The sequence below is a fragment of the Protopterus annectens genome, chromosome 10.part0 (genome assembly GCF_019279795.1).
Source record: "Protopterus annectens isolate FY-2018-M chromosome 10.part0, PAN1.0, whole genome shotgun sequence".
Lineage (NCBI taxonomy): Eukaryota > Metazoa > Chordata > Ceratodontiformes > Protopteridae > Protopterus > Protopterus annectens.
In genome coordinates, this window is record NC_056744.1 from 1,724,471,342 (window position 1) to 1,724,498,232 (window position 26,891).

General features: G+C 41.1%; 1 protein-coding gene across 1 annotated transcript in view; it reads right to left on the reverse strand.

Annotated features, from left to right (window-relative positions):
• LOC122814474 (nuclear factor 7, brain-like) overlaps positions 1 to 26,891 on the reverse strand; it is a 181,896-nt gene that overhangs the window by 41,169 nt on the left and 113,836 nt on the right. Inside the window, exon 2 of the mRNA XM_044087053.1 lies at positions 6,124 to 6,219. Within this exon, the coding sequence (XP_043942988.1) occupies positions 6,124 to 6,219 (96 nt within the window). The remainder of the gene's footprint in view (positions 1 to 6,123; positions 6,220 to 26,891) is intronic.

Sequence of the window (26,891 nt, forward strand, 5' to 3'; positions counted from 1 at the left end):
ATCTCTGATAGCTGTCCTCTCCATTGCTAATGCCTGGATGCTTTTATCACATAGACATCTCCACTGTTATATCACCTTGTGTGACTGTCATAATATACTTTTGTCACTGTGCAGTCTGTACTGTGTCATGTAGAGATGTGATTAGTGTTCCTGCTAAAACTATCTTCCTTTTACACGCACAATGTTTCATCTGTCCTCCTTCCCGGTGTTCATCCCTAAACTTCATCTGTGTGTCCCTATTCATTAAACACACTGCCTATGTCTGTTTATTATAAACAGCAGTCTGTGTAACCTTACCGATCCGTTACACAACTTGTACAGACTGCCTGCAATAAGATTCCACAATACCCTGCACTGTATACAATGTCCTGTACTGTGCTTGGAACATATGATATATCTAGATTATATATAGATATATTTATATATATATATTTATATATCTATATATATATATATTTATTATGTATATATATATATATATATATATATATATATATATATATATATATATATATATATATATACATACACATGGATCTACTTCATTTGCCCTAACCTCCGATTCACCGACACCCATTTGCCTGACCCCATTTGACCGAAATTCCTTTGACCAACACTTCATTTGACCGACAAGTATTATTGGCAAGTAAATGGGATATGCCCCCTTCCCCACTGTAGTGCGACCCTGGAGTTAGAATATATAGTTGGGAATGTGAGGGGCACAGCCCCCCACAATGGGGGGTGTGGGGGCAAAGCCCCCACTTACTTTTGTTTTACTAAGCAATATGAAAGAAAAACTCAACAATACAATATGAAATTAAGTGGGGGGCTTCACCCCCCACTCCCCCATTGTGGGGGGCTGTGCCCCCACACACCCCTAACTATATATTCTAACTCCAGGGTTGCACTACAGTGGGGAAGGGGGCATATCCCATTTACTTGCCAATAATACTTGTCGGTCAAATGAAATTTTGGTCATTTGGTGTCGGGCAAATGGGTGTCGGTCAATCGGAAGTTAGGGCAAATGAAGTAAACCCATATACATATATATATATATATATATATATATATATATATATATATATATATATATATATATATATATATATATATGTATATAAAATATCGTCAACTCAGGAATTATACAAAAAAAAATCTATGTTACTGGATAAAAAAAGCTTCTACCAAAATCTCCTACAAAAATACCACAACAACCCTCAAAAGATCTGGGCAGGCTTAAATCAACTACTGAGTCTAGGTCATTCGACCACCCCAACCTCCGGCTAACTACACCCATAGTTCCCCAGAGACCATAGCTAGCACCTTTAATAACTTTTTCACTGAAACAATCCAATCCCTAGCAAATCAAATAACCCCCTCTAACTTAAACCACATGCCTAATCTACCCAATAATCACCCTGAATTTAGCTTCCAACCAATATCCTCTAGTTTTATCAAAACACTTCTAAAAAAAAACTAAAACCTACCACCCTCACTGCTGACTTCCTCCCTGCAGAGTACCTACAAATAGCTGCAGATGCCATTGCATATCCCATATCTATCATCATCAACAAAAACACTATTCCCTCCCTCTGGAAAATATCTCACATCATCCCACTCCATAAAGGTGGCAGCTCCTCAGACATATCCAACTATAGACCCATTGCCATTCTTTCCCCACTAGCCAAAATAATGGAGAAATGTATACACAGGCAACTAATGCAATACCTTACACAGAATAACTTACTATCCAACTCCCAGCATGGTTTCAGGCAATACCACAGCACCACCTCAGCCCTCCTTTCCTTTAATACTGCCATAAACCAAAACAGGAATGACAATAGGCTAATCTCCGACCTCTTTCTTGACCTAGCAAAAGCCTTTGACATGGTCAACCATGAACTTCTCATTCTTTCACTAAAATCTATTTCCCTCAGCAAGCCTGCTATCCAGTGGTTCCAGTCCTACCAGACTGGTAGACAACAGGCTGTACTATGGCAGGGCAAACTCTCCAGCCAGCTACCTCTCACGCTTGGTGTCCCTCAAGGGTCCATACTAGGTCCACTACTCTTCTCTATTTTTATAAACAACCTTCACACTGCTATTCCTAAAGCTACCTGCATTTAATATGCAGATGATTCCACTCTGATCTGCTCAGCCACCTCCCCATCCGAACTGCAAACCTTAACCCAAAATACATTTAACACTGTCGAGAACTGGCTCACCAACCAACTCCTACTTCTGAACCTCAATAAAACTAAACTTCTACTCTTCTTCCCCACTAGTAGATCTACCACACTTTCATTCTCTGTCACATCTATTAATGGTACCACTATTTCCCCAGATCATCACACCAAACTGCTAGGGGTTATCATAGACAATAATCTCAAATTTGACCTACCGGTCAACAAAACCATACAGAACATCAATAAGAAGCATGGATCACTGCATAGAAACAAGACATTTTTAACCCCACTGGCTAGGACTGCAATCGCCCGATCACACCTACTCTCTATTCTTTCATATGCCTCGCCTGTACTGTCAAACCTCAACAAATCCGAACTAGGTAAGCTGTCCCATAGCTACAATCATATTGCCAGATTCGCTACTGGCTCCACCTATAGAACCCACCACTGCCAGAACCTTAAACAACTAGAGTGGCTAGAACTGCCCAGCTTAATTCAATTCAATCAACTCTTAATAGCACACAAAATTTTGTACCACCTTGAGGATACCCCTCACTTAAAAATATTAAGCCATATACCAACCTGAGATCGCTATGGTCAGCTGATAAATTACTGGTCCAAACCCACAAAGCTAATAACTCTGCTGGTGAATCCCTGTTTGCCAACTTCATTGGCAAAACCTGGAATTCATTGCCAAACTATATAACCCTACAATTTTCCAAAAGTCTCTTCAAAAAAAAAAACCTTAAACAGTATCTCAAAGTGAATTGGCTATGCCCATGTACCAACCCTGATTAAGTTATAAACTGAAAGCATATTCTGTAATTATCATAACTTGTAACTACGTCACCAAGCTCTGCTTCCAATCTGATGTCTCTTACTTTTAATTGTGTCTGTCCATGAGAATTGTGAATCCCTACTAGGGAACACTACTAAGCCATTGTATATAATCAGTTTGTTTTTATAATTGTTTGCTAACTTCTGTGTAATCTATGTAAGTTTGTCTATGTGGAGCTTTTCTCCCCGGGCCTCCCCTGAAAATGGACATGTATCCAGTCGGACTATCCCGGTAAAAAAATGCAAAATAAATAAATAAAATAAAATATATATGAACATATATAGCTATATCATCTACATGTATGTGTATATATATATATATATATATATATATATATATATATATATATATATATATATATATATATATACATATATATATAAGAATATATATAGATATATATGTAGGATATGAACACACACATATATATTTATGATAAACCCTAGTAATCATTACAGCATTTCACACAATCCCACTAACCTAGTCTGCTCTCATGTAAACAAGTTTGCCATCGGTGTCACTTTTTATGGTTTCTTAGCTGCCAACATTGTTGCCAGCCATGAAACACTTGCTCGTTTATGTTTAAACATGGTGTGCAGCATGAATATGCATTAAGCTCTACTGCTCACTGCACAAACATGTAAACTCTGTGTAAGCTTCACACAAATTCTACACGGAGTTTAATGAACCCCAGGGAGTATTGCAATTTTATCCCAATGTTGGTTTGACATGCTGGAGACTGGATTTGTCCCAGAAGGAGTCATAGTTATGAAATGTGCCAAATGGCATGTCTCTTAATCTTTTTAAATGCTTCAATTGATGGCCAGAATATAGTGCATTAGCTTTCTCTTTAGTGTACATGGTCTTTAATAATTTAACTCCTTACAGATTAGCAACATGCATTAGCAGTGTATATCTATATTCCCATAGAAGGCATAATTAGTAGGAGCCAACCTAGTTCATTAATCATCAAATCCAGTCAAATATATGATTATCACATATCAATTCTTACCACAGTTATTATAGTATGACTTGTTTAGGTAGTTGCTTGGACTATTTGTTGTCTATATGAATTTAGTTTATACTCCTTCATGTAATTCTTGTAATGTGGTATGAATATGTTTTGACATAAAAAAACTTCCTATAGGTCAACAGGTTACAGTGATATTACAAGCTCATTTGGTTGTGCTGGCATATGAATCTCTGAACTAAGGGGTCTAATAAAGCCAGATTTTCTGGTTAAGAAGAACAGAAGAGAGCACTTGACACTTGGATCACACAGAACAATGGGATTATCCTACATTTGGTTAACAAGTAAATTGATGACAGATGTTTCTCCAATTCCCATTTCCCCAAAATTGCTTTTTTTCACAGTATTTTTATTGTGTGAGTTGTCAAGGAGTGCAGAGTTCCTAGAGCTTCTGTTTTCACCCTGTCAAGATATCTCTTTTCTCCATGGTTTCATGACTGAGCAATTAGTGTATTTAAATTAGGGGATATGGAGGGCAATGTTTCCCATACTGCCCCCATGGAAAAAGAAATGAGTACTCTTCACTACTCTGCTGTATTAAAAGCCCCGTCCCTCTATTCAGTGTGATGCAAAACCTTGAGGGATGATCTCTGCTTAGTCTTCTATGCTACGGATGACCCAACACTCTCTGAATCCCTAAACCTAAACAGAACCAGTAGTATGGTAAACACATGAGCTATGCCATTAGCAACACCAAATTGCATGTCAGGTAACTAACCCAATGTATACCAAGTTTCTGGACTAGACTGTCCTTACCTGTCAGGCACCCCTGGCAACCTTTAAAACTAGTCAGAATGACCGGAGGGGTAATCATAAATTTCCACTGTGCATATGTGGAAAAAGGCTACTTAATATGCAAAGTTAATTGGTCTCCTCCCCCCCACCACCACCAGTATTGGGTGATGCAGCAAAGTTTCTTTATGATCTTCTTTGACAATACATTTAGTAAAAACTAAACCTTTGAACCCATTAGCTGTATTTTGCTTAGAGACAATTGTTCAGTTTTCTCAGTTATTATTATCATTAGGTTTTGAGATTATTTTGCATAGTAGACCTATCTGAGACACCGTGGAATGGACATCGGCTTTATCAGGTATAGGACTGCTTACGAAAACCTCTTGGGATCTGGTGAATCGTAAGTATGTCTACAACTTATGAATTCCTGCACAGATTACATCATCCTTGAAGAACTCCTTATACAACTACACTCCCTGCAGACTCTGGCTTCAGCAGCCACTAACAGTATGGGAAACATGATGTGCTCATTCATTCATTTTCTGATATCCACTTTATCTTACTCAGTATTATGGGGATAGCACAGCCTATCCTGACAACCAACAGGTATAAGGAAATGAACAAATCCTCGTAGTTGGAGAATAAATCCTTGATGAGATGTCAATCTATTACAGTATTCATACTACACACACATACACACACACACACACACACACACACACACACACACACACACACACACACACACACACACACACACACAGACCCCTATGGACAGATTGGAAGATCACAACTTCAACTTTCCAGCAAGACTATCAGGTTTTGGAAGAAAAAGCATACAACAAAACCCTGATGGTCAGAAGAAGGACACACAAATGCTATAAAGAAGCCTCCTTCCCTAAGAGCTGAAACCCTTACTGGTCATCTAAGCACTGAATGAAAACACCAGCAACAAGTTATGTACCTTTGTGTCTCCCATCAAGCACTCGATTAGACTTAAAGACTCAAACTTATCTTTTGGTACAGCCATTTTATATGTCCACCACAGACACACACATGCACATTTCTTATGGCCTCACTATTATTACATGATTAAATATTCTGTGAATGGTCTGTTGACATAAATGGATAAGGTGAAACAATATTAAATAAACCTTAAGTTGCCCTCTAGCTTGCCAACAGTAAAATTTCCTGACTACTTCGGGCAAAATTGGCTCACCTTTTCTTAGTCACTAGCCACAGACAGACCTACAAAGCACAACACAGTCTTCTACCTTTGATACTGACCACCTGCATTCAGGACACTCAGAAATGATCACAGTCCCTTTACTTACATGTATGTCCAGGAGTTCCTTCTCATTTGTCTTCTGCTGACCTTTAAGATGTCCGACTTTTAGTTCCAGGGATGATAAGGCTGTTTTTAGCTTGTCCTGGGGAAATTAAATAAATATATAAATTAATAAATGCGTATATAAATTAAATGAATTAAATAACTAAAACTATACTATTGCAGCAACCTTTTCTTCTGCCTCTCTCTGCCTCTGCTTCTAATAAAGTCTACTAATAGTAGGTAGCTTTTACAACTTCCATATTGGCTCTTCCCTGGGCTTATCTTCTGTTTATGTATTTGTTACTTTCTGTTTTACAAACTTGTCTATATTTTCTGCATTCTGCTTATTAGTGTATAAACCTTTGTACTATATTATGTTTACAGTTTAATGACCATTTTCTATCATGTTGTTACAACACACATCTCATACATGTTGTGATTATTGTAATTTTAGTTATAACTCTGTCATGTGATTACTTTTGTTACTTGTACTTTTTGGAGCTTTTCTCCTCGGGCCTCCACTGAAAAAGGGCTGCTGCTGCCCAGTTGGACTAACCCAGTCAACAAATGTCAAATACAAAATAAATAACAAAATAAACAAAAAGGCTGGCTGTTAAACAATTTACGTACATTTGGAGATCAGTAAGCCAAGCTGACTACTAAATCAACTAACTTTTCTTGGAATGAAATGCAAAAATGGACAAACACACAGAGATTTTCAGAACCACTAGTGACAGACATGCCAGAGTTGTCAGCACCAAAAGTTCAAACCGTACCTCCTTGATTATGCACATTTTACAATAATTGGAAATAAGAATAAAAGAAAAAAAATAACACAAATTACAGTAAACACAAATATACTCAGTTATAAAAATGGATTTATATACGTGTCTTCTTTACTGACTATAGTTTGTTATTCTATCAAAAAGGAGGGAGGGGAAACTAATGATGGGATGGAAACAGCCACTCCTCAAGTTATATAATGCTATTATTCAATGCTCAGTGTACAGGGTCTGCCAGCATGTAAATCTGGGGAACACCACATTACCACATCTAATTGGTTCTAAAAGCTGACTAAACTCTCTGCCTTCCTAATATATAATGGTAATAAGTTCCAGAACCGATAAGGGTATGGAATGGTTTAGTGATGTGCTCTTGGAGATAGGTTATCTGAATGGTAATATGATTAATTTGATCTTGGAATTTATGGATATTGCATTGAACAATAAATTTGTACATTTTAATGAAGAATTCTACAAGAAAAATAAAGGGGTGGCTATGGGGGCTGCCTGTGCCCCCCTTTATGCTTACGGTGTCCTTTATTATTGGGAGAAGAAATATATTTTTGACAAAGAATGGAATAAATTTCTTCCTTTCTATACCCGTTACCTTGATGACATATATCTCTTTTGGTTGGGATCGGAAGAATCCCTCCAGGAGTTCCTGGTTTACATCAACAGTACATCTGGATTTTTAAAATTCACCCACTCCCTATATAATGTTAGGATTGATTATCTTGATATTACATTATATAAGGATTATAGTAAACAGTGTTTTCATTCCAAATTGTTTAGAAAAAGTACCTTTTCTAATTCCTATCTTCATTTTAAACAGCGGGCATCCATTTTATCAAAAGAAGGGGATAGTTAAAGGACAACATATCAGGGCCTCTAGAATGATCACGGATAAAGAGATGTTTTTGGAGGAAGTTGAATTTCTTACTACTCTGTTTCGAGAGGTTATCCCAGAGCCCTTTTGGATAATTTGGCCAAGGACATTATCAGGGATCATGATACACTTTACTATCTACTCTTGAGACTGGGTAGAACGACTGAGGAGCAGGCTAAGAAGGTTGATAAAAACCATCAATGTGCATTTATACATACTTATTCCATGCCTTCCATTCAGGTTGAAGACATTGTAAAAAGAACACTGGGCTATTTTAAAGGTCAATAATGACACCGAAAACTATCACCCAGATAAACCTATTTTTGTTAGGAGAAGGGATACCAACCTGAAGGAACTATGTGAGTAAAAGGAAGAAGAAAAAAATAATTTTAGTAAGGAAAATATACTGGGGACTCACGGATGTGGGTATTGCAAACAATGTAGTTACAGGTCTAACAGGATGGAGGTGTATATACCATCTAGAAAACATTGTGTGGATTCTAAGGGCTCCTATAATTGTAACACCAAAGGAGTAGTTTATCTAGTATTATGTAAAACCTGTAGCAGTTTTTATATAGGTAAAACAGAGGGTTTTAAGGAAGAGATATATGAATACATATACAACATTTCCAGGCCAAGAGAATCCAACGCCCTATACAAACATTCTAGAACATGTACCGACATGAAACTAACATTTTTTGTGCTTGAACAAGTAGTGGCTGATCCCTGGGGTGGTTGTTGGGAGGCCAAGCTTGAGTACAGGGAGCTTTTCTGGCAGCAAAGGTTGGACTCAGGAAGAGTCCTGGGTTTGAATGAACATATAAGTATTAATAATGCATTGAGGCTCACAGCAGCTAAACTGTGATTAGGGGAATTGTTTCCAGTGAGTTTTGAACAATGAATATGTGTTTAGTAATATATATTTATATTCATTAGATTGCTGTTATAAAAAGTTTTTTTATATTTGTATATAAATATAAATAAATATATATTTTTTACATACATTCATTATATGAATTTTTAGCAAAAACAGTACAGCAGGATATATTTATTGCATTGTAGGTAGAATTGTTTGTGCCTTTAAAATATGTGATACTTAATTGGGATAATTAATTGAATTCTATCAGTGACTGTATTTAAGCAACCTGTGCTGCTATGAGTATTGTTCTGATGAAGCGTGGTGGATCCGGATGAAAGCGCTTAACCTGTTTGTTTGCTGCTGCTGAAGATTAAAGTTTTTACTATCTAATACGGCTGTGGAGCCACCTTATTTTGATGGAAGCTGTTAAACTATACATTCTACACCTTGCTGTGTCGATTCAAAAATCGTCTCTGTTGTCCTGCCTGGCCGTGAGTTCCTGTTGCTTTTTACAGTTTCGTGGAACTGGTTTGGTTGTTCTAAGTTCCAGAACCTCCCAGCCATATAATGGACAGTTTTCCTTTACAGGCTCAAGTTACAGACTGACAACATAACCAGTGCCTGGTTGGTCCTCTTGCAGAAGTGCTGTAAAAAAATCATCCCTCATAAGGAATCTCTAATTAAATTTTTGTAGCATTTATAAACTAGGATCATCTCCCCTTTAAATCAGCCTGCAGCCTATGGAGAATAGAGACAGTTCAACAAATCTCTCAGAGTACGTGTTCCTTACTCTCACCCTACATCCTACACCCTACATTTTTGTAGCATTTATAAACGAGGATCATCTCCCCTTTAAATCAGCTGGTAGCCTATGGAGAATAGAGACAGTTCAACAACTCTCTCAGAGTACGTGTTCCTTACTCTCACCCTACATCCTACACCCTACATTTTTGTAGCATTTATAAACGAGGATCATCTCCCCTTTAAATCAGCCTGTAGCCTATGGAGAATAGAGACAGTTCAACAACTCTCTCAGAGTACGTGTTCCTTACTCTCACCCTACATCCTACACCCTACATTTTTGTAGCATTTATAAACGAGGATCATCTCCCCTTTAAATCAGCCTGCAGCCTATGGAGAATAGAGACAGTTCAACAACTCTCTCAGAGTACGTGTTCCTTACTCTCACCCTACATCCTACACCCTACATTTTTGTAGCATTTATAAACGAGGATCATCTCCCCTTTAAATCAGCCTGTAGCCTATGGAGAATAGAGACAGTTCAACAACTCTCTCAGAGTACGTGTTCCTTACTCTCACCCTACATCCTACACCCTACATTTTTGTAGCATTTATAAACTAGGATCATCTCCCCTCTAAATCAGCCTGCAGCCTATGGAGAATAGAGACAGTTCAACAACTCTCTCAGAGTACGTGTTCCTTACTCTCACCCTACATCCTACACCCTACATTTTTGTAGCATTTATAAACTAGGATCATCTCCCCTTTAAATCAGCTGGTAGCCTATGGAGAATAGAGACAGTTCAACAACTCTCTCAGAGTACGTGTTCCTTAATCTCACCCTACATCCTACACCCTACATTTTTGTAGCATTTATAAACTAGGATCATCTCCCTTTAAATCAGCTGGTAGCCTATGGAGAATAGAGACAGTTCAACAACTCTCTCAAATCAGAGTTCCTTACTCTCACCTCATCCTACATCCTACACCCTACATTTTTGTAGCATTTATAAACTAGGATCATCTCCCTTTAAATCAGCTGGTAGCCTATGGAGAATAGAGACAGTTCAACAACTCTCTCAGAGTACGTGTTCCTTACTCTCACCCTACATCCTACACCCTACATTTTGTAGCATTTATAAACGAGGATCATCTCCTCCCTTTAAATCAGCTGGTAGCCTATGGAGAATAGAGACAGTTCAACAACTCTCTCAGAGTCGTGTTCCTTACTCTCACCCTACATCCTACACCCTACATTTTTGTAGCATTTATAAACGAGGATCATCTCCCCTTTAAATCAGCCTGCAGCCTATGGAGAATAGAGACAGTTCAACAGTTCAACTCTCTCAGAGTACGTGTTCCTTACTCTCACCCTACATCCTACACCCTACATTTTTGTAGCATTTATAAACTAGGATCATCTCCCCTTTAAATCAGCCTGCAGCCTATGGAGAATAGAGACAGTTCAACAACTCTCTCAGAGTACGTGTTCCTTACTCTCACCCTACATCCTACACCCTACATTTTTGTAGCATTTATAAACGAGGATCATCTCCCCTTTAAATCAGCTGGTAGCCTATGGAGAATAGAGACAGTTCAACAAATCTCTCGGAGTACGTGTTCCTTAATCTTACCCTATATACTCAGTCCTCTAAACTTGTCTTTGGCCATTTAATAATGTAGTTGTAAATTCACAAAGATTACATTGTTCTAAATACAGGCATAATTAAAACCAGAGTCAAAGGCCCAGACCTACCCAAGTGTATAACATCTCCCTATAACCCCTTATCAGATTCAAGCAAAAGCCAACAAGATTAGTCAAGCATTGTTCTTCATAAATCCATGTTGGTCAATACCTGAATCATCCTTTGCTTCCCTTGGTATTTTCTGTATTAGTATATTTTCAAAGCATTAATCAATTATACTGGAAAGGCTTACGGATGATAAGGGTAATTACTGCAACATGGTGGACAGTTATGTATAGGTATCACAAATGATTCTATACATATAGGAGGTACAAACCCTGCTTAAATCATTTAAAAAAATAATAGTAAACACTAAAAGTGATTGATTACTTTACTTAGGAAAAGGACATTTAACCAACCAGGTCCTGTTGATAAATTATCCTTAACTGTTGATGTTGCTTTTTCCCCTTCCCTGTAAAAAACAACAACCTAACATTCATTTTTCTGGAACATGAGTAGTTTTCCCAGTTAATGTTGGGGTAGTTCAAATCGCCCATTATCAGGGTGTTGGGTTGTACTGTAATATTTTCCAGTGTATCAAGAAATGAGGAGTGGGAATCCTGGGGCATGATGGGGGATCTGTAGCAAGTTACAATTTGGATTGTGGTCTTTCCCAGAGGTAGTTGTATTTAGATAATCTGAGATGAGTTATGCTGAGCAACTAGCCTGGAGGTGTGGATATCCTTAATGAATATGGACACACCTCCGCCTTTAGTGTTTCCATCCAGGTTAGGTGGCCAAAAGGTGTGGTATGAATTATAGCCTGGTAATGCAGGGGTACTCTCTGGAGCCTTGAACCAGGTCTCTATCACTGCATAGATGTTGATGTTCTCTATTTTAAGGAGTGCCTCGAGTGAATGCATTTTGAGGTTTAGACTTCTAGCATTGAGTAGCATTACCCTCAGATTTTGCTTGTTTGTACCGGTTACACTAGTGAATTTGTCATTTGAACCTTGCCTAAAAAAGGCACTACAGGGGTGGAAAGAGCCTTAGCCAGTATCCAGAATCCCAAGGGCGACAGGTGCAGGCCATCTCTGGCAAAGCATCGTGGTCTGTCGATCATGTCATCCCAGGCAGACAGATACTGGATCCCCTTAGAATGACACCAGCCAATTGTTGAAGTCAATTATTTTGTCCTTGTACTGTGGTATCATTCTGGGTGATGGCAGGATGCTACTCAGGGCTAGGGTCATACCTGCCTGGGCTACAAGATCGGAGAACTCCTCCATGTCTCTTTTCATGTAGTCCAGGGAGGTACATCTCAGGTCATTTACACCAACATGGACAATGACAGAATCATATTTGTTCTTGTTGTGGAGTGACCTGAGTGCATGCATTATGAGGAGGATCCCAGCACCCGACAGGCAGCTGACAGTAACTTTCTCCTTGTTTAGCCTGGTGTGTGGAACATCAGTGTGCCTGACTATAGAGTCACCCATGGCTAGAGTGTTGGGTACGTTGTCATGCCCTACGAGCTGTGGTTGACTGGCACACTGAGTCTGTGGGCTATGTGTCATTTGGGTTGTGTTGGGGGTTGGAGGTTGCTTGTGTTTCTCCTTTGGAGGTCTCTGTTGCTTGAGCAAATTTTTATTGACAGCCTCCGCGAATGTAGGTGTGTGTTCTGTGTTTCTATGTGTGTATTTTGGTGGTGTAGGTTTTGAGGGACTATGTGATGAGTGTGATGTGGTGCAAGTGTTTACCTTCTCCTCTTGACTGTCTAGTCCAGTCTTGGGTGAAGAGAGCTTTGCTTCCAGTTTGGCTATATAAGTGCATCTCTCACAGGTTGTAGTGTTGGGTGGTAGGAGGAGAGGGTTGTCTGTGTACATGAGCAATTGCTGCATTGCCCAAAGATGCCCAGATTCATCAGGTAGACAGGAGAAAACACCGGGAGCTGACCCTTAGACATGCCTGGATAGGTGCTTATTTATTAAGTACTAAAAATTGTTTTCCTCTAAACAAGTGAGGACAGTTGAGTGCTGTAGTAATTTGTAGCTTATTTAGTACTTACAGTGAGTTCTGAACAAGTGCGGAGGTCAAAGAAACAGATTTGAGTGCTAAAACTAAAAACTGGCTGGTTCTAAGGGAAAATATGAAGAGCAGACTTTATGGCACTAGGAATAGTTTAACCCTAGCTAAGCGACGAGGCATAAAGTGTAGTTTTTTTTAATATAACAGTAGCAAATGAGAAAAAGTACAGTTTTGTACCTACCATAAATGTAGATGTTCGAGGATCCACATTGCTGCAGTCCTAACTATTGGGTAGTCCGCTGTCCAGTCGGCCCGAATACCAAAGTATACGGCTGACGGCGGTCAGGGCGCATTAGACTGACGCCAGTACGCCAGGGTACTAATGCGCATGACCGACGTCATATCCTCAGTCTTTTCTTGCCCCAGATGTCAGAAGACCCTGAAAAGATAAGGCCAAAACCAAAAACTCCAAACATACCTGCACCAAAAATATGTACAATATATACAAAATTACCAGAATATAACCTCACCTACACAACCACCCCTAAACACAGAGGGAAGGAGGGAGGGTAAATTGGACTGCAGCAATGTGGATCCTCGAACATCTACATTTATGGTAGGTACAAAACTGTACTATGTTCTTCATTCCACATTGCTGCAGTCCTAACTATTGGGTAGAATCCCAAAGCAGAGGTAAGGGAGGCTGGCAAATCATAAGGAAGCAGGAACTGACAACATGCCTTGCAAAATAGCTGTGGCAAAACCAGCCCTAGACTTAGAGTAGAGAGGAAGGTGATAATGCTTAGAGAAAGTATGCACTGAACTCCAAGTAGCTGCCTCCAAAATATCCTTAGTTGCCACCCCCCTTAGAAATGCTGTTGAAGTGGCAGTAGCCCTGGTGGAATGAGGCCTAATCCCAGCTGGAATCTCCTTGCCATGATGGGAATAACAAAATGCAATGCAAAACCCAATCCACCTAGAAATAGTTTGTTTTGACACAGGCTTGCCCTGAACCCAAAGCAAAAGAAACAAACAACTGCTGAGACTGCCTAAAATCCTTAGTCCTGCTCAAATAATAACGCAACTGCCTGTGTACATCTAAAGTGTGCAAAATCTTTTCCCCTTTGTTTTGAGGATCTGCATAAAAAGTAGGCAAATGAATAGTTTGGTTTAAAGCCACACTAGAAACCACCTTAGGCATAAAGGAAGGATTAGTACGTAAAGATACCCTATCCTTATGAAAAATCAAAAAAGGCTCCACCGCCATAAGGGCCTGCAACTCAGAAACCCTTCTTGCAGATGTAATGGCCAACAAAAAAGCAGTCTTCCATGACAAGTATTTCAATTCAGCAGTAGCCGCGAGGCTCAAAGGTTGTAGAGTAAGTTTCTCCAACACAAAATTGAGATCCCAAGCAGGAGTAGGAGCTCTATGGGGGTCTTATATTCTTTGCCCTCTAAGAAATTGCTTGAACAAAGGATGCGAAAACAATGGTGGGTCACAATCATAGTGAGCTGAAATTGCTGCAGCATGAATCTTAATGGAAGAGAAGGACAAACCTTTGTCCAATAACTCAGTAAGATATTGAAGAGCCACACTCAAATTAGGCTCAGAAATCTCCAAATTGTTTGCTGCACTCCAAAATAAAAATCTCTTCCATTTTTCTGCGTACACTTTCCTTGTACTAGGTCTTCTGGCTTCCATAATCACATTTAAAACTTGTTGAGGAAGTTGAGACCTGCTGTCTTTCAAAACAGAATATGCCAGGCTGTTAGATGAAGAGAGTGAAGCTTGACATTGAGCAGGTGACCGTCCCTCTGAGACAACAGGTGTGGAATCAAGGGTAAAGGCCATGGAGGCTTCCTTACCAGACTCCTCAGTAATGGGTACCAGTGCTGCGAGGCCAATCTGGAGCTATTAAAATCATCCTTGGCTTGTCTTGTCTGACCTTTAGAAGCACCTTTGGGAGAAGAGGCAGAGGTGGAAAGGCATACACATGAAGATTTTTCCAACTGAAAGAAAGAGCATCCACTTTCCAAGCTGTGTGATGAAACCTCTTTGTGCAAAACTTTGGCAGCTGGTGGTTTAGTGGAGAAGCGAACAGATCTATGTCTGGAGTTCCCCATGACACTGTCAATTTTTGAAATACATGAAGATCCAGTTTCCACTCGTGGGGATCCATGATTTGTCTGCTTAACACATCTGCTAAGGAGTTCTGTGCTCCGGCAGAAACCTTGCCTGAAGAGTTAGTTGCAAGCTGAGCAGTCTCCCACAAAAGCATTGCTTGCCTGCACAATGGGTAAGAATGTGTTCCCCCTTGTTTGTTGATGTACCACATGACAGTTGTGTTGTCTGTTAGAATCAACACCTGCCCTGGAAGAAGTAACTCCTTGAAAGCCATTAATGCAAACTGGACTGCTAACATCTCTTTCATGTTGATATGTAGATGCTGTAGTCTGGCAGGCCACTTGTCTTGTATCCACTTTCCATTTAGATGAGCTCCCCAAGCAATGTCTGAGGCATCTGTCGTTAGAATCTGACTGCCTCTGGCGGGTCACAGAGAGTCCCTTGTTTAGGTGACATTCCTGAGCCCACCACAAAAATTCCTTTTGAATGCAAGGTATTATTTGAATGACAGTGTCCAAATCCTGGCAGTGCTGTGTCCATACATTTTGAGATACCATTGCAGCTTCCTCATATGCAGTTTGGCATTGGGAAGCACCAGAATACAAGATGCCATGAACCCTAAGGCTTGAAGGACTGTCCTTGCAGTCAGCCCGGACTGAAGAGATAGTTGATGGAAGTAACTGGAAAGATTATTTTGTTTGTCCGGGGTTAAAAAGGCCATCTGGGCTGCTGTATTCAGTCTCACACCCAGAAAGCACATGTCTTGAGAGGGTACTAGACTGGACTTTATTTCGTTCACAGAATACCCTAGGCATCTTAGCACTGCTATGACATAATTCAAATGCTGTAGAAGGTCTTCCTTGTCTTGAGCTAGAATCAGGCAGTCGTCCAAGTAAGGATAGATTTGAATTCCTTTTTAGCCTGAAGTAAGCTATCACTGGAGCCAGAACCTTTGTGAATACTCTGGGCAGTGGATAAGCCAAAGGGCAATGCAGAGAACTGAGAATGAGAATTTCCAGCTCGAAAACGCAGATACTTCCTGCAACTTAGTCTTATAGGCACATGAAGGTAAGCTTCCTTGAGATCTAAAGTTACCATCCAGTGATCTTTGCCCAGCAGAGGTAAAAGCTGTTGTAACGTCAACATTTTGAACTTGGGAATGTCCAGATAAGTGTTGAGGATAGATAAATCCAAAATTGGTCTCCACGTGTTCCCCTTCTTTGGTACTAGGAACAGGCGAGAATAAAATCCTAGGCCCCTTTCTGGCACAGGAACTGGCTGAATGGCCCCTATTTGGAGCAACAGAGAAATTTGCTTGTGAGCCTCTTTTCTTTGTAGAGGAGGAATGTCTGGCATGCCTTTGAAAGGAGGCAAGGTATGGAAATAAAACCTGTAACCGTGGTGAATGATATCCAGAACCCATCTGTCTTGGGTAATTAAATCCCAATTTTCTTTGAAAAGAGACAGCCTTCCTCCCAAAGGTGCTGCCAGGCGAGAATGTACTGGCAGCTGAAAAGGCAGGTCATTGGGTCTGCTTACGAAGGGACTGACCCCTGCCCTCACCAGAAGTCTGAGCAGGGGAACTCCCTGTCCTAGGCCTAAAAGAACCTTGAGCTCTGCCCCTACCACGTCTAGACCTACCCCTAGACTGGGAATCATAAGCAGGATAAGTCCATCCCTTAGTAGGCCAATTTCTACTAAACTTCGGAGGCTGCACCTGCAAAAATCCTTAACAGTTTGCATAGACTTAGCCTTGTCCTCCATTTTCTTTAAAACTGCTTCCACAGGCGAACCAAACAACACATCAGACTGCAAAGGAGCATCCAAAATCCTTGTTTTAACATGCTCAGCTAAATTCTGATCTCTCAACCAGGCATGCCTACGAAGAACAGAACCAGTGGCAGCCACCCTCGAGGAGGCCTGCACAGCATCAAAACCACACTGCAAGGAATGTTTACCCACCTGTTCAGACACATGAACTAAATCCTGCAACTCTTTACACTCAATACCTTCTGCCAGAGCATCCACCTTAGATTTCAGTTGTGAAAGGAGGTAATTCTGATATTTTAACATGTGAAACTGACAATTCAACGCCCTCATGGCTAAAGTGGAAGAAGTATACACTTTCTTTCCCCATCTATCCAAAGCCCTTGCCTCTTTATCAGGTGGAACAGGATTTTTTAACAGAGGCCTTCACACCTTTAGGCCCCTGAGAGACAGTTATTGGGTCTGCCCTAGGACTCTTAAAAAGATACTTATGAGCTTCAGGCACCCTATAGTACCTATCCGGTTTAACTGGGGCAGGAGGCAAAGAATCAGGATTCAGGGAAGCCTCTGCAAAACATCTTCCACCACATTCAGAACAGGAGGTATAGCTAAAGGCCTATGCTGGGGTAAAAACAAGAATTCCCTAAGCCTCTTCCTAGAATCAGAGAAATCTTGGCCTTCCCATTTAAAATGCTCCCTCATGGAATGCAGAGTCTCTGAAAATGAAAAATCCTCAGGAGGAGAAGCTGAAGGAGTAGAATCATCCACATCAGAATCAGAATAAGGAGGATACTCCTGCAAGTCTTCAGAAGACTCAGAAGCCTCCGAACAGTGCTCAAAACTCTCAAACTCAGGTTCCACCCTAGGCCTCTTATCAGGAGGGGCATAGAACCTCTAATCATAGTAATCAAATCCTCTGCCATTTTAAGCATATGTTTCTTAGGCAAAGACCCTGAAGCACTAGGAGAAACCCCCACTGAAGCTAAACTTGGCCTGCCTCTCAAAGAAGCCTTGGAAACAGAAGGGGAGGCTCTAACCACCTTAGGAAGAGAGGGAAGAACAGCCACCTGAGAAGCCCCCTCAGCCTGGCCTACTTCCTGAGAGGATACATCCTGTAACAATAAAGTCTCTCCCTGAGACTCCAAACTCTAGGCTTTGCTGCTTTGTCCTTGCGCTTTTTGGCGAGCGGGCGGTAGCATCCGGCGGCATTTTATAATTACAACGCTTCCCAAAAACTAACCTGGCACAGTCTAACCTTCTCTTAATAGTGCGTTTGTTAAATCTAGCACAAGAGCGGCATCCAACAACGTCGTGCTCAGGCCCTAAACAAGGTATACACAAAGTATGGTAATCCCTATGAGGTATCTGTTTCCCACAAGAAATACAGTTATTCACTTTTTCTGACATCCGGTTAAATACTGAGGCAAGAAAAAACCAAAATATTCCCCAACGGGTACTTAGCCAACTTTGATTCGGTCTGAAACTCTGACTTCAGAAACTTTCAGAACGCCAACCTGCACTCGCAAAATTGCTTCTGCATCGGACCATGCGGCAAAAAAGACTGAGGATATGACGTCAGTCATGCGCATTAGTACCCTGACGTACTGACGTCAGTCTAATGCGCCCTGACCGACGTCAGCCGTATACTTTGGTATTCGGGCCGACTGGACAGCGGACTACCCAATAGTTAGGACTGCAGCAATGTGGAATGAAGAACATCTGATTTAAACAAATTAACCAATAAAAAGCTAAAAACTGAGCCCCATTCCAGCAGTCTTTGATCAGACAAGTTATAACTCCACACTCCTGCCACTAGGGTGCAGGGGAACCTTCTCCAAAAAAAGATGGCCTGGATTAGTGCTCAAGTTATACAAACAAAGCTAGATTCAGCAGGTCTGAATTTAGTCTATGCTAAAGCAAACAAGGCACACCAATTTCAGAAAGAAACAGTTCAAATAAGCAGCCACAATAAGCCTTTAACCAGAAACTCCCAGCTCAGAAGGGCAGAATCTACCCTCTCCTCCCACAAGAGTGCAGACCACACACCTTCATAATGTAAAATAACTGGCCCGAATCCCAAGTGCTTAAACCAGAACTAATACACTTTTAGAATAACAGACACTAAGCCTTCAATCAGCAACTCCCAACTTAGAAGGATGTAAGCTACCTGTCCTGCCACAACAGTGCAGACCACAAACCTTCTTAATGTAAAACAACTGGTCTGAAGCCCAAGTGCTTCAACCAAAGGCTTAGACTAACAGTTACAATTTAACCAGCTACTAACAAATAGTAATAAAATGCAGCAAAACAAATGCAATTAAGTACTTTTAAGAACAATCAGCAAAAGCAAAATAAAGTAATAAAGTAAGAAGAAACACAAACACAGTAAAATCAGATGAATAAAGTGCAATTTTTTTATATAACAATAGAAAATGAGCAAACTGGTTTAAACAAATTACCCAGTTAACCAGTAAAAAGCTCAAAACTGAGACCTGTTCCAGCAGTCTTCAATTAGACAAGTTCTAACTGCACATTCATGCCACTAGGGTGCAGGGGAACCTTCTCCAAAAAAGATGGCCGGGATTAGTGCTCAAGTTATACAAACACAGCTAGATTCAGCATGCCTGAATCTAGTCTATGCTACAGCAAACAAGGTGCAACAATTTCAGAAAGAAGCAGTTCAAATAAGCAGGCACAATAAGCCTTTAACCAGAAATTCCCAGCTCAGAAGGGCAAAATCTAGCCTCTTCTCCCACAAGAGTGCAGACCACACACCTTCTTAATAAAAAATAACTTGCCTGAAGCCCAAGTGCTTAAACCAGAACTAATACACTTTTAGAATAACAGACACTAAGCCTTCAATCAGCAATTCCAAGCTTAGAATGATGTAAGCTACCTGTTCTGCCACAACAGTGCAGACCGCAAACCTTCTTAATGTAAAACAACTGGTCTAAATCCCAAATGCTTAAACCAAAAGGCTTAGAATAACAGTTACAATTTAATCAGGCTACTACCAAACAGTAATAAATGCAGCAGAATAAATACAACTGAATACTTTTAAGAAGAGGCAAAAGCAAAATAAAGTGCCATTTTTTTTCTTCAGTTATTTGACACCAAAACTGACCTGATGACTTTGAAAATTTGGACACTTTAGTATGCATTCTTTAAACACAAACTTTTTGGGAGATTTTTTGCAGTTTCAATTAGAGCAGGAATGTTACTTTTTTAGTTCCCTACTTCACACTATGTGTCAACTGAAGGCAGGAGAGTTCCAAATGCTTGCCCATGCACCTATGTTGCAGGGCCTTCATATCTACTCGTTACATGGATGACTGTTTAGTTCACACATTCTTTCAAACTAACAACTGCAGAATGATCTGATACAGTCAGTTACAAACGCAACAAATAAAGAATGATCTGATACAGTCAGTTACATTTCTGGATTCACTAGGCTTTACAGACTGACAAGAAAATTAGATCTCAGTCCATCTTAAGAGGAAGTGTTTAATGTGAGCTCTTTAGACACAGCTGAAGAATAACATAACATTTTTTTACTCAAAACAGACCTTGTCTTGTAGATGGTCAGTTTGCTTTACTTAATTGCAACCAAGTCTGCTTTGATACCAAAAGCATTTTTCTACATTCTAGGTCACATGGTGACCAGAGTCATGGTGGTTCTGATGAAAACTTCACAGGAGATTACTAGAGTAAAACTGAAAAACTTATCTATGAAATCTAGATGGTTTAAACTCACACATTACGGATGAAACATTCCAGAGGTCCTCAGAAGGATGAATCAGACTGTCTGTTGTACCAAGGCACAAACTTACATGTAGGATATCTGGAAGAGCTACACCTTGATGGGTATAAAAACACAAAAAGAGAAGCAGAAGGTGGATAAAAGTGAGGGACTGCAGGGAAAAGGTCTGACCTTTACATCATTAGAAACCACACAGTACACTGAAGGCTGCTTTAGAGTAACAGACAAGCTGCTGAAGCACCTCACTATGAGTGCCTCATTGAACAGGAATAACAAACATCTTAGCAGTGTACAGGGGAAAGGAGGAGAAAACAAACATGGTACCAGTGTAGAGGGAAAAGGAGGGGAAAACAGACATGGTACCAGTGTAAAGGGGAAAGGAGGGAAAATCACAAAAATAGTACCAGTGTACAAGGGAAAGGACTGGAAATCCTGACATGGTACCAGTGCACAGGGGGAAACTAGAAACAAATCTCAGACATGGTACCAGTGTGCAGGGGAAACTAGAAAAAAATCCAAGACATGGTACCATTGCACGGAAACTAGAAACAAACCCCACACATGTTACCAGTGCACAGGGGATACTAGAAACAAATCCCAGACATGGTACCAGTGTAAGAGGGAAATTAGAAACAAATCCCAGATATGGTATCAGCACACAGGGGAAATCAGAAACGAATCCCAAACATGGTACCAGTGCACAGGGGAAACTAGAAACAAATCCCAGACATGGTACCAGTGCACAGGGGAAACTAGAAACAAATCCCAGACATGGTACCAGCACACAGGGGAAACTAGAAACAAATCCCAGACACTGTACCAGTGTACAGGGATACTAAAAACAAATCCCAGACATGTCAACAATGGACAGGGGAAACTAGAAACAAATCCCAGACATGGTACCAGTGCACAGGGGAAACTAGAAACAAATCCTAGACATGGTACCAGTGTACAGGGGAAACTAGAAACAAATCCCAGACATGGTACCAGTGTACAGGGGAAAGTAGAAACAAATCTCAGACATGGTACCAGTGGTACAGGGGAAACTAGAAACAAATCCCAGACATGGTACCAGTGTACAGGGGAAACTAGAAACAAATCCCAGACATGGTACCAGTGTACAGGGGAAACTAGAAACAAATCCCAGACACGGTACCAGTGCACAGGGGGAAACTATTAACAAATCCCAGACATGGTACCAGTGTACAGGGGAAACTAGAAACAAATTGCAAACATGGTACCAGTACACAGGGGAAACTAGAAACAAATCCCAGACATGGTACCAGTGTACAGGGGAAAGGAGAGAAAAATACCAGACATGGTACCAGTGTACAGGGGAAACTAGAAACAAATCCCAGACTTGGTACTAGCACACAGGGAGAAACTATAAACAAATCCCAGACATGATATCAGGGCACAGGAGAAACTAGAAACAAATCCCAGACATGGTACCAGTGTACAGGGGAAACTAGAAACAAATTCCAGACATGGTACCAGTGTACAGGGGAAACTAGAAACAAATCCCAGACATGGTACCAGTGTACAGGAGAAACTAGAAACAAATCCCAGACATGGTACCAGTGTACAGGGGAAAGGAGAGAAAAATACCAGACATGGTACCAGTGTACAGGGGAAACTAGAAACAAATCCCAGACATGGTACCAGTGTACAGGGGAAACTAGAAACAAATCCCAGACATGGTACCAGCACACAGGGGAAACTAGAAACAAATCCCAGACATGGTACCAGTGTACAGGGGATACTAGAAACAAATCCCAGACATGGCACCAGTGGACAGGGGAAACTAGAAACAAATCCCAGACTTGGTACCAGTGTACAGGGGAAAACTAGAAACAAATCTCAGACATGGTACCAGTGAACAGGGGAAACTAGAAACAAATCCCAGACATGGTACCAGTGTACAGGGGAAACTAGTAACAAATCCCAGACATGGTACCAGTGTACAGGGGAAAGGAGAGAAAAATACCAGACATGGTATCAGTGTACAGGGGATACTAGAAACAAATCCCAGACATGGTACCAGCACACAGGGGGAAACTAGAAACAAATCCCAGACATGGTATCAGTGCACAGGGGAAACTAGAAACAAATCTCAGACATGGTACAAGTGTACAGGGGAAACTAGAAACAAATACCAGATGTGATACAGTGTACAGGGGAAACTAGAAACAAATCCCAGACATGGTACCAGTGTACAGGGGAAACTAGAAACAAATCCCAGACATGGTACCAGTGTACAGGAGAAACTAGAAACAAATTCCAGACATGGTGCCGGTGCACAGGGGAAACTGGAAACAAATCCCAGGCATGGTACCAGTGTACAGGGGAAACTAGAAACAAATCCAAGACATGGTACCAGTGTACAGGTGAAACTAGAAATAAATCCCAGACATGGTACCAGTGTACAGGGGAAAGGAGAGAAAAATACCAGACATGGTACCAGTGTACAGGGGAAACTAGAAACAAATCCCAGACATGGTACCAGTGCACAGGGGGAAACTAGAAACAAATCCCTGACATGGTACCTGTGCACAGGGGGAAACTAGAAACAAATCCCAAACATGGTAGCAGTGCACAGGGGAAACTAGAAACAAATCCCAGACATGGTAGCAGTGCACAGGGGAAACGAGAAACAAATCCCAGACATGGTACCATTATACAGGGGAAACTAGAAACAAATCCCAGACATGGTACCAGTGTACAGTGGAAACTAGAAACAAATCCCAGACATGGTACCAGTGTACAGGGGAAACTAGAAACAAATCCAAGACATGGTACCAGTGTACAGGGGATACTAGAAACAAATCCCAGACATGGTACCAGTGTACAGGGGAAACTAGAAACAAATCCCAGACATGGTACCAGTGTACAGGGCAAACTAGAAACAAATGCCAGCCATGGTACCAGTGTACAGGGGAAAGGAGAGAAAAATACCAGACATGGTACCAGTGTACAGGGGAAACTAGAAACAAATCCCAGACATGGTTCCACTGTACAAGTGAAACTGGAAACAAATCCCAGACATGGTACCAGTGTACAGGGGAAAGGAGAGAAAAACACCAGACATGGTACCAGTGTACAGGGGAAATAGAAACAAATCACAGACAAGGTACCAGCACACAGGGGAAAGGAGAGAAAAACACCAGACATGGTACCAGTGTACAGGGGAAACTAGAAACAAATCCCGGACATGGTACCAGTGTACAAGTGAAACTAGAAACAAATCCCAGACATGGTACCAGTGTACAGGGGATACTAGAAACAAATCCCAGACATGGCACCAGTAGACAGGGGAAATTAGAAACAAATCCCAGACATGGTACCAGTGCACAGGGGAAACTAGAAACAAATCCCAGACATGGTACCAGTGTACAGGGGAAACTAGAAACAAATCCCAGACATGGTACCAGTATACAGGGGAAACTAGAAACAAATCCCAGACATGGTACCAGTGTACAGGGGAAACTAGAAACAAATCCCAGACATGGTACCAGTGTACAGGGGGAAACTAGAAACAAATTCCTGACATGGTACCAGTGTACAACGGAAAATTAGAAACAAATCCCAGACAAGGTACCAGTGTACAGGGGAAACTAGAAAAAAATCCCAGACATGGTACCATTGTACAGGGGGAAACGAGAGAAAAATTCCAGACATGGTACCAGTGTACAGGGGAAACTAGAAACAAATCCCAGACATGGTACCAGTGTACAACGGAAAATTAGAAACAAATCCCAGACAAGGTACCAGTGTACAGGGGAAACTAGAAACAAATCCCAGACATGGTACCAGTGTACAGGGGAAATGAGAGAAAAATTCCAGACATGGTACCAGTGTACAGAGGATATTAGAAACAAATCCCAGACATGGTAACAGCACACAGGGGGAAACTAGAAAAAAATCCCAGACATGGTATCAGTGCACAGGGGAAACTAGAAACAAATCCCACACATGGTACCAGTGTAGAGGGAAAACTAGAAACAAATACCAGATGTGGTACCAGTGTACAGGGGAAACTAGAAACAAATCCCAGACATGGTACCAGTGTACAGGGGAAACTAGAAAATAATCCCAGACATGGTACCAGTGTACAGGTGAAACTAGAAATAAATCCCAGACATGGTACCAGTGTACAGGGGAAAGGAGAGAAAAATACCAGACATGGTACCAGTGTACAGGGGAAACTAGAAATAAATCCCAGACATGGTACCAGTGTAAGGGGGAAACTAGAAACAAATCCCAGACATGGTACTATTCTACAGGGGAAACTAGAAACAAATCGCAGACATGGTACCAGTGCACAGGGGGAAACCAGAAACAAATCCCAATCATGGTAGCAGTGCACAGGGGAAACTAGAAACAAATCCTAGACATGGTAGCAGTGCACAGGGGAAACTAGAAACAAATCCCAGACATGGTACCATTATACAGTGGAAACTAGAAACAAATCCCAGACATGTTACCAGTGTACACCGGAAACTAGAAACAAATCCCAGACATGGTACCAGTGTACAGGGGAAACTAGAAACAAATCCCAGACATGGCACCAGTGTACAGGGAAAACTAGAAACAAATCCCAGACATGGTACCTGTGTACAGGAGAAACTAGAAACAAATCCCAGACATGGTACCAGCACAAAGGGGGAAACTAGAAACAAATCCCAGACATGGTACCAGCCCACAGGGAGAAACTAGAAACAAATCCCAGACATGGTACCAGCCCACAGGGAGAAACTAGAAACAAATCCCAGACATGGTACCAGTGTACAGGGGGAACTAGAAACAAATCCCAGACATGGTGCCAGTGTACAGGGGAAACTAGAAACAAATCCCAGGCATGAAACCAGTGAACAGGGGACACTAGAAACAAATCCCAGACATGGTACCAGTGTACAGGGGAAACTAGAAACAAATACCAGACATGGTACCAGTGTACATGGGAAAGTATTAGCAAATCCCAGACATGGTACCAGTGTACAGGAGAAACTAGAAACAAATCCCAGACATGGTACCAGTGCACAGGGGAAACTAGAAACAAATCCCAGACATGGTACCAGTGTACAGGGGAAACTAGAAACAAATCACAGACATGGTACCAGCACACAGGGGAAACTAGAGACAAATCCCAGACAAGGTACCAGTGTACAGGGGAAACTAGAAACAAATCCCAGACATGGTACCAGCACACAGGGGAAACTAGAGACAAATCCCAGACATGGTACCAGTGCACAGGGGATACTAGAAACAAATCCCAGACATGGTACCAGTGTACAGGGGAAACTAGAAACAAATCCCAGACATGGTACCAGTGCACAGGGGAAACTAGAAACAAATCCCAGACATGGTACCAGTGCACAGGTGAAACTAGAAACAAATCCCAGACATGGTACCAGTGTACAAAGGAAACTAGAAACAAATCACAGACATGATACCAGTACACAGGGGAAACTAGAAAAAAATCCCAGACATGGTACCATCATACAGGGGATACTAGAAACAAATAACAGACATGGTACCAATACACAGGGGAAACTAGAAACAAATCCCAGACATGGTACCAGTGTACAGGGGAAACTAGAAACAAAGCCAGACATGGTACCAGTGTACAGGGGGATACTACAAACAAATCCCATACATGGTTCCAGTACACAGGAAAAACTGGAAACAAATCCCAAACATGGAACCAGTGTACAGGGGAAAGGAGAGAAAAATACCAGACATGGTACCAGTGTACAGGGGAAACTAGAAACAAATCTCAGATACGGTACCAGTGTACAGGGGAAACTGGAAACAAATACCACACATGGTATCAATGTACAGGGGAAAGTATTAACAAATCCCAGACATGGTACCAGTGTACAGGGGAAACTAGAAACAAATCCCACACATGTTTCCAGTGTACAGGGGAAACTAGAAACAAATTCCAGTCATGGTACCAGCGCACAGGGGAAACTAGAAACAAATCCCAGACATGGTACCAGTGTACAGGGGAAACTAGAAACAAATCCCAGACATGGTACCAACACACAGGGGAAACTAGAGACAAATCCAGGACATGGTACCAGTGCACAGGGGATACTAGAAACAAATAGAAAAACCCAAATGGCAAACAAATAAA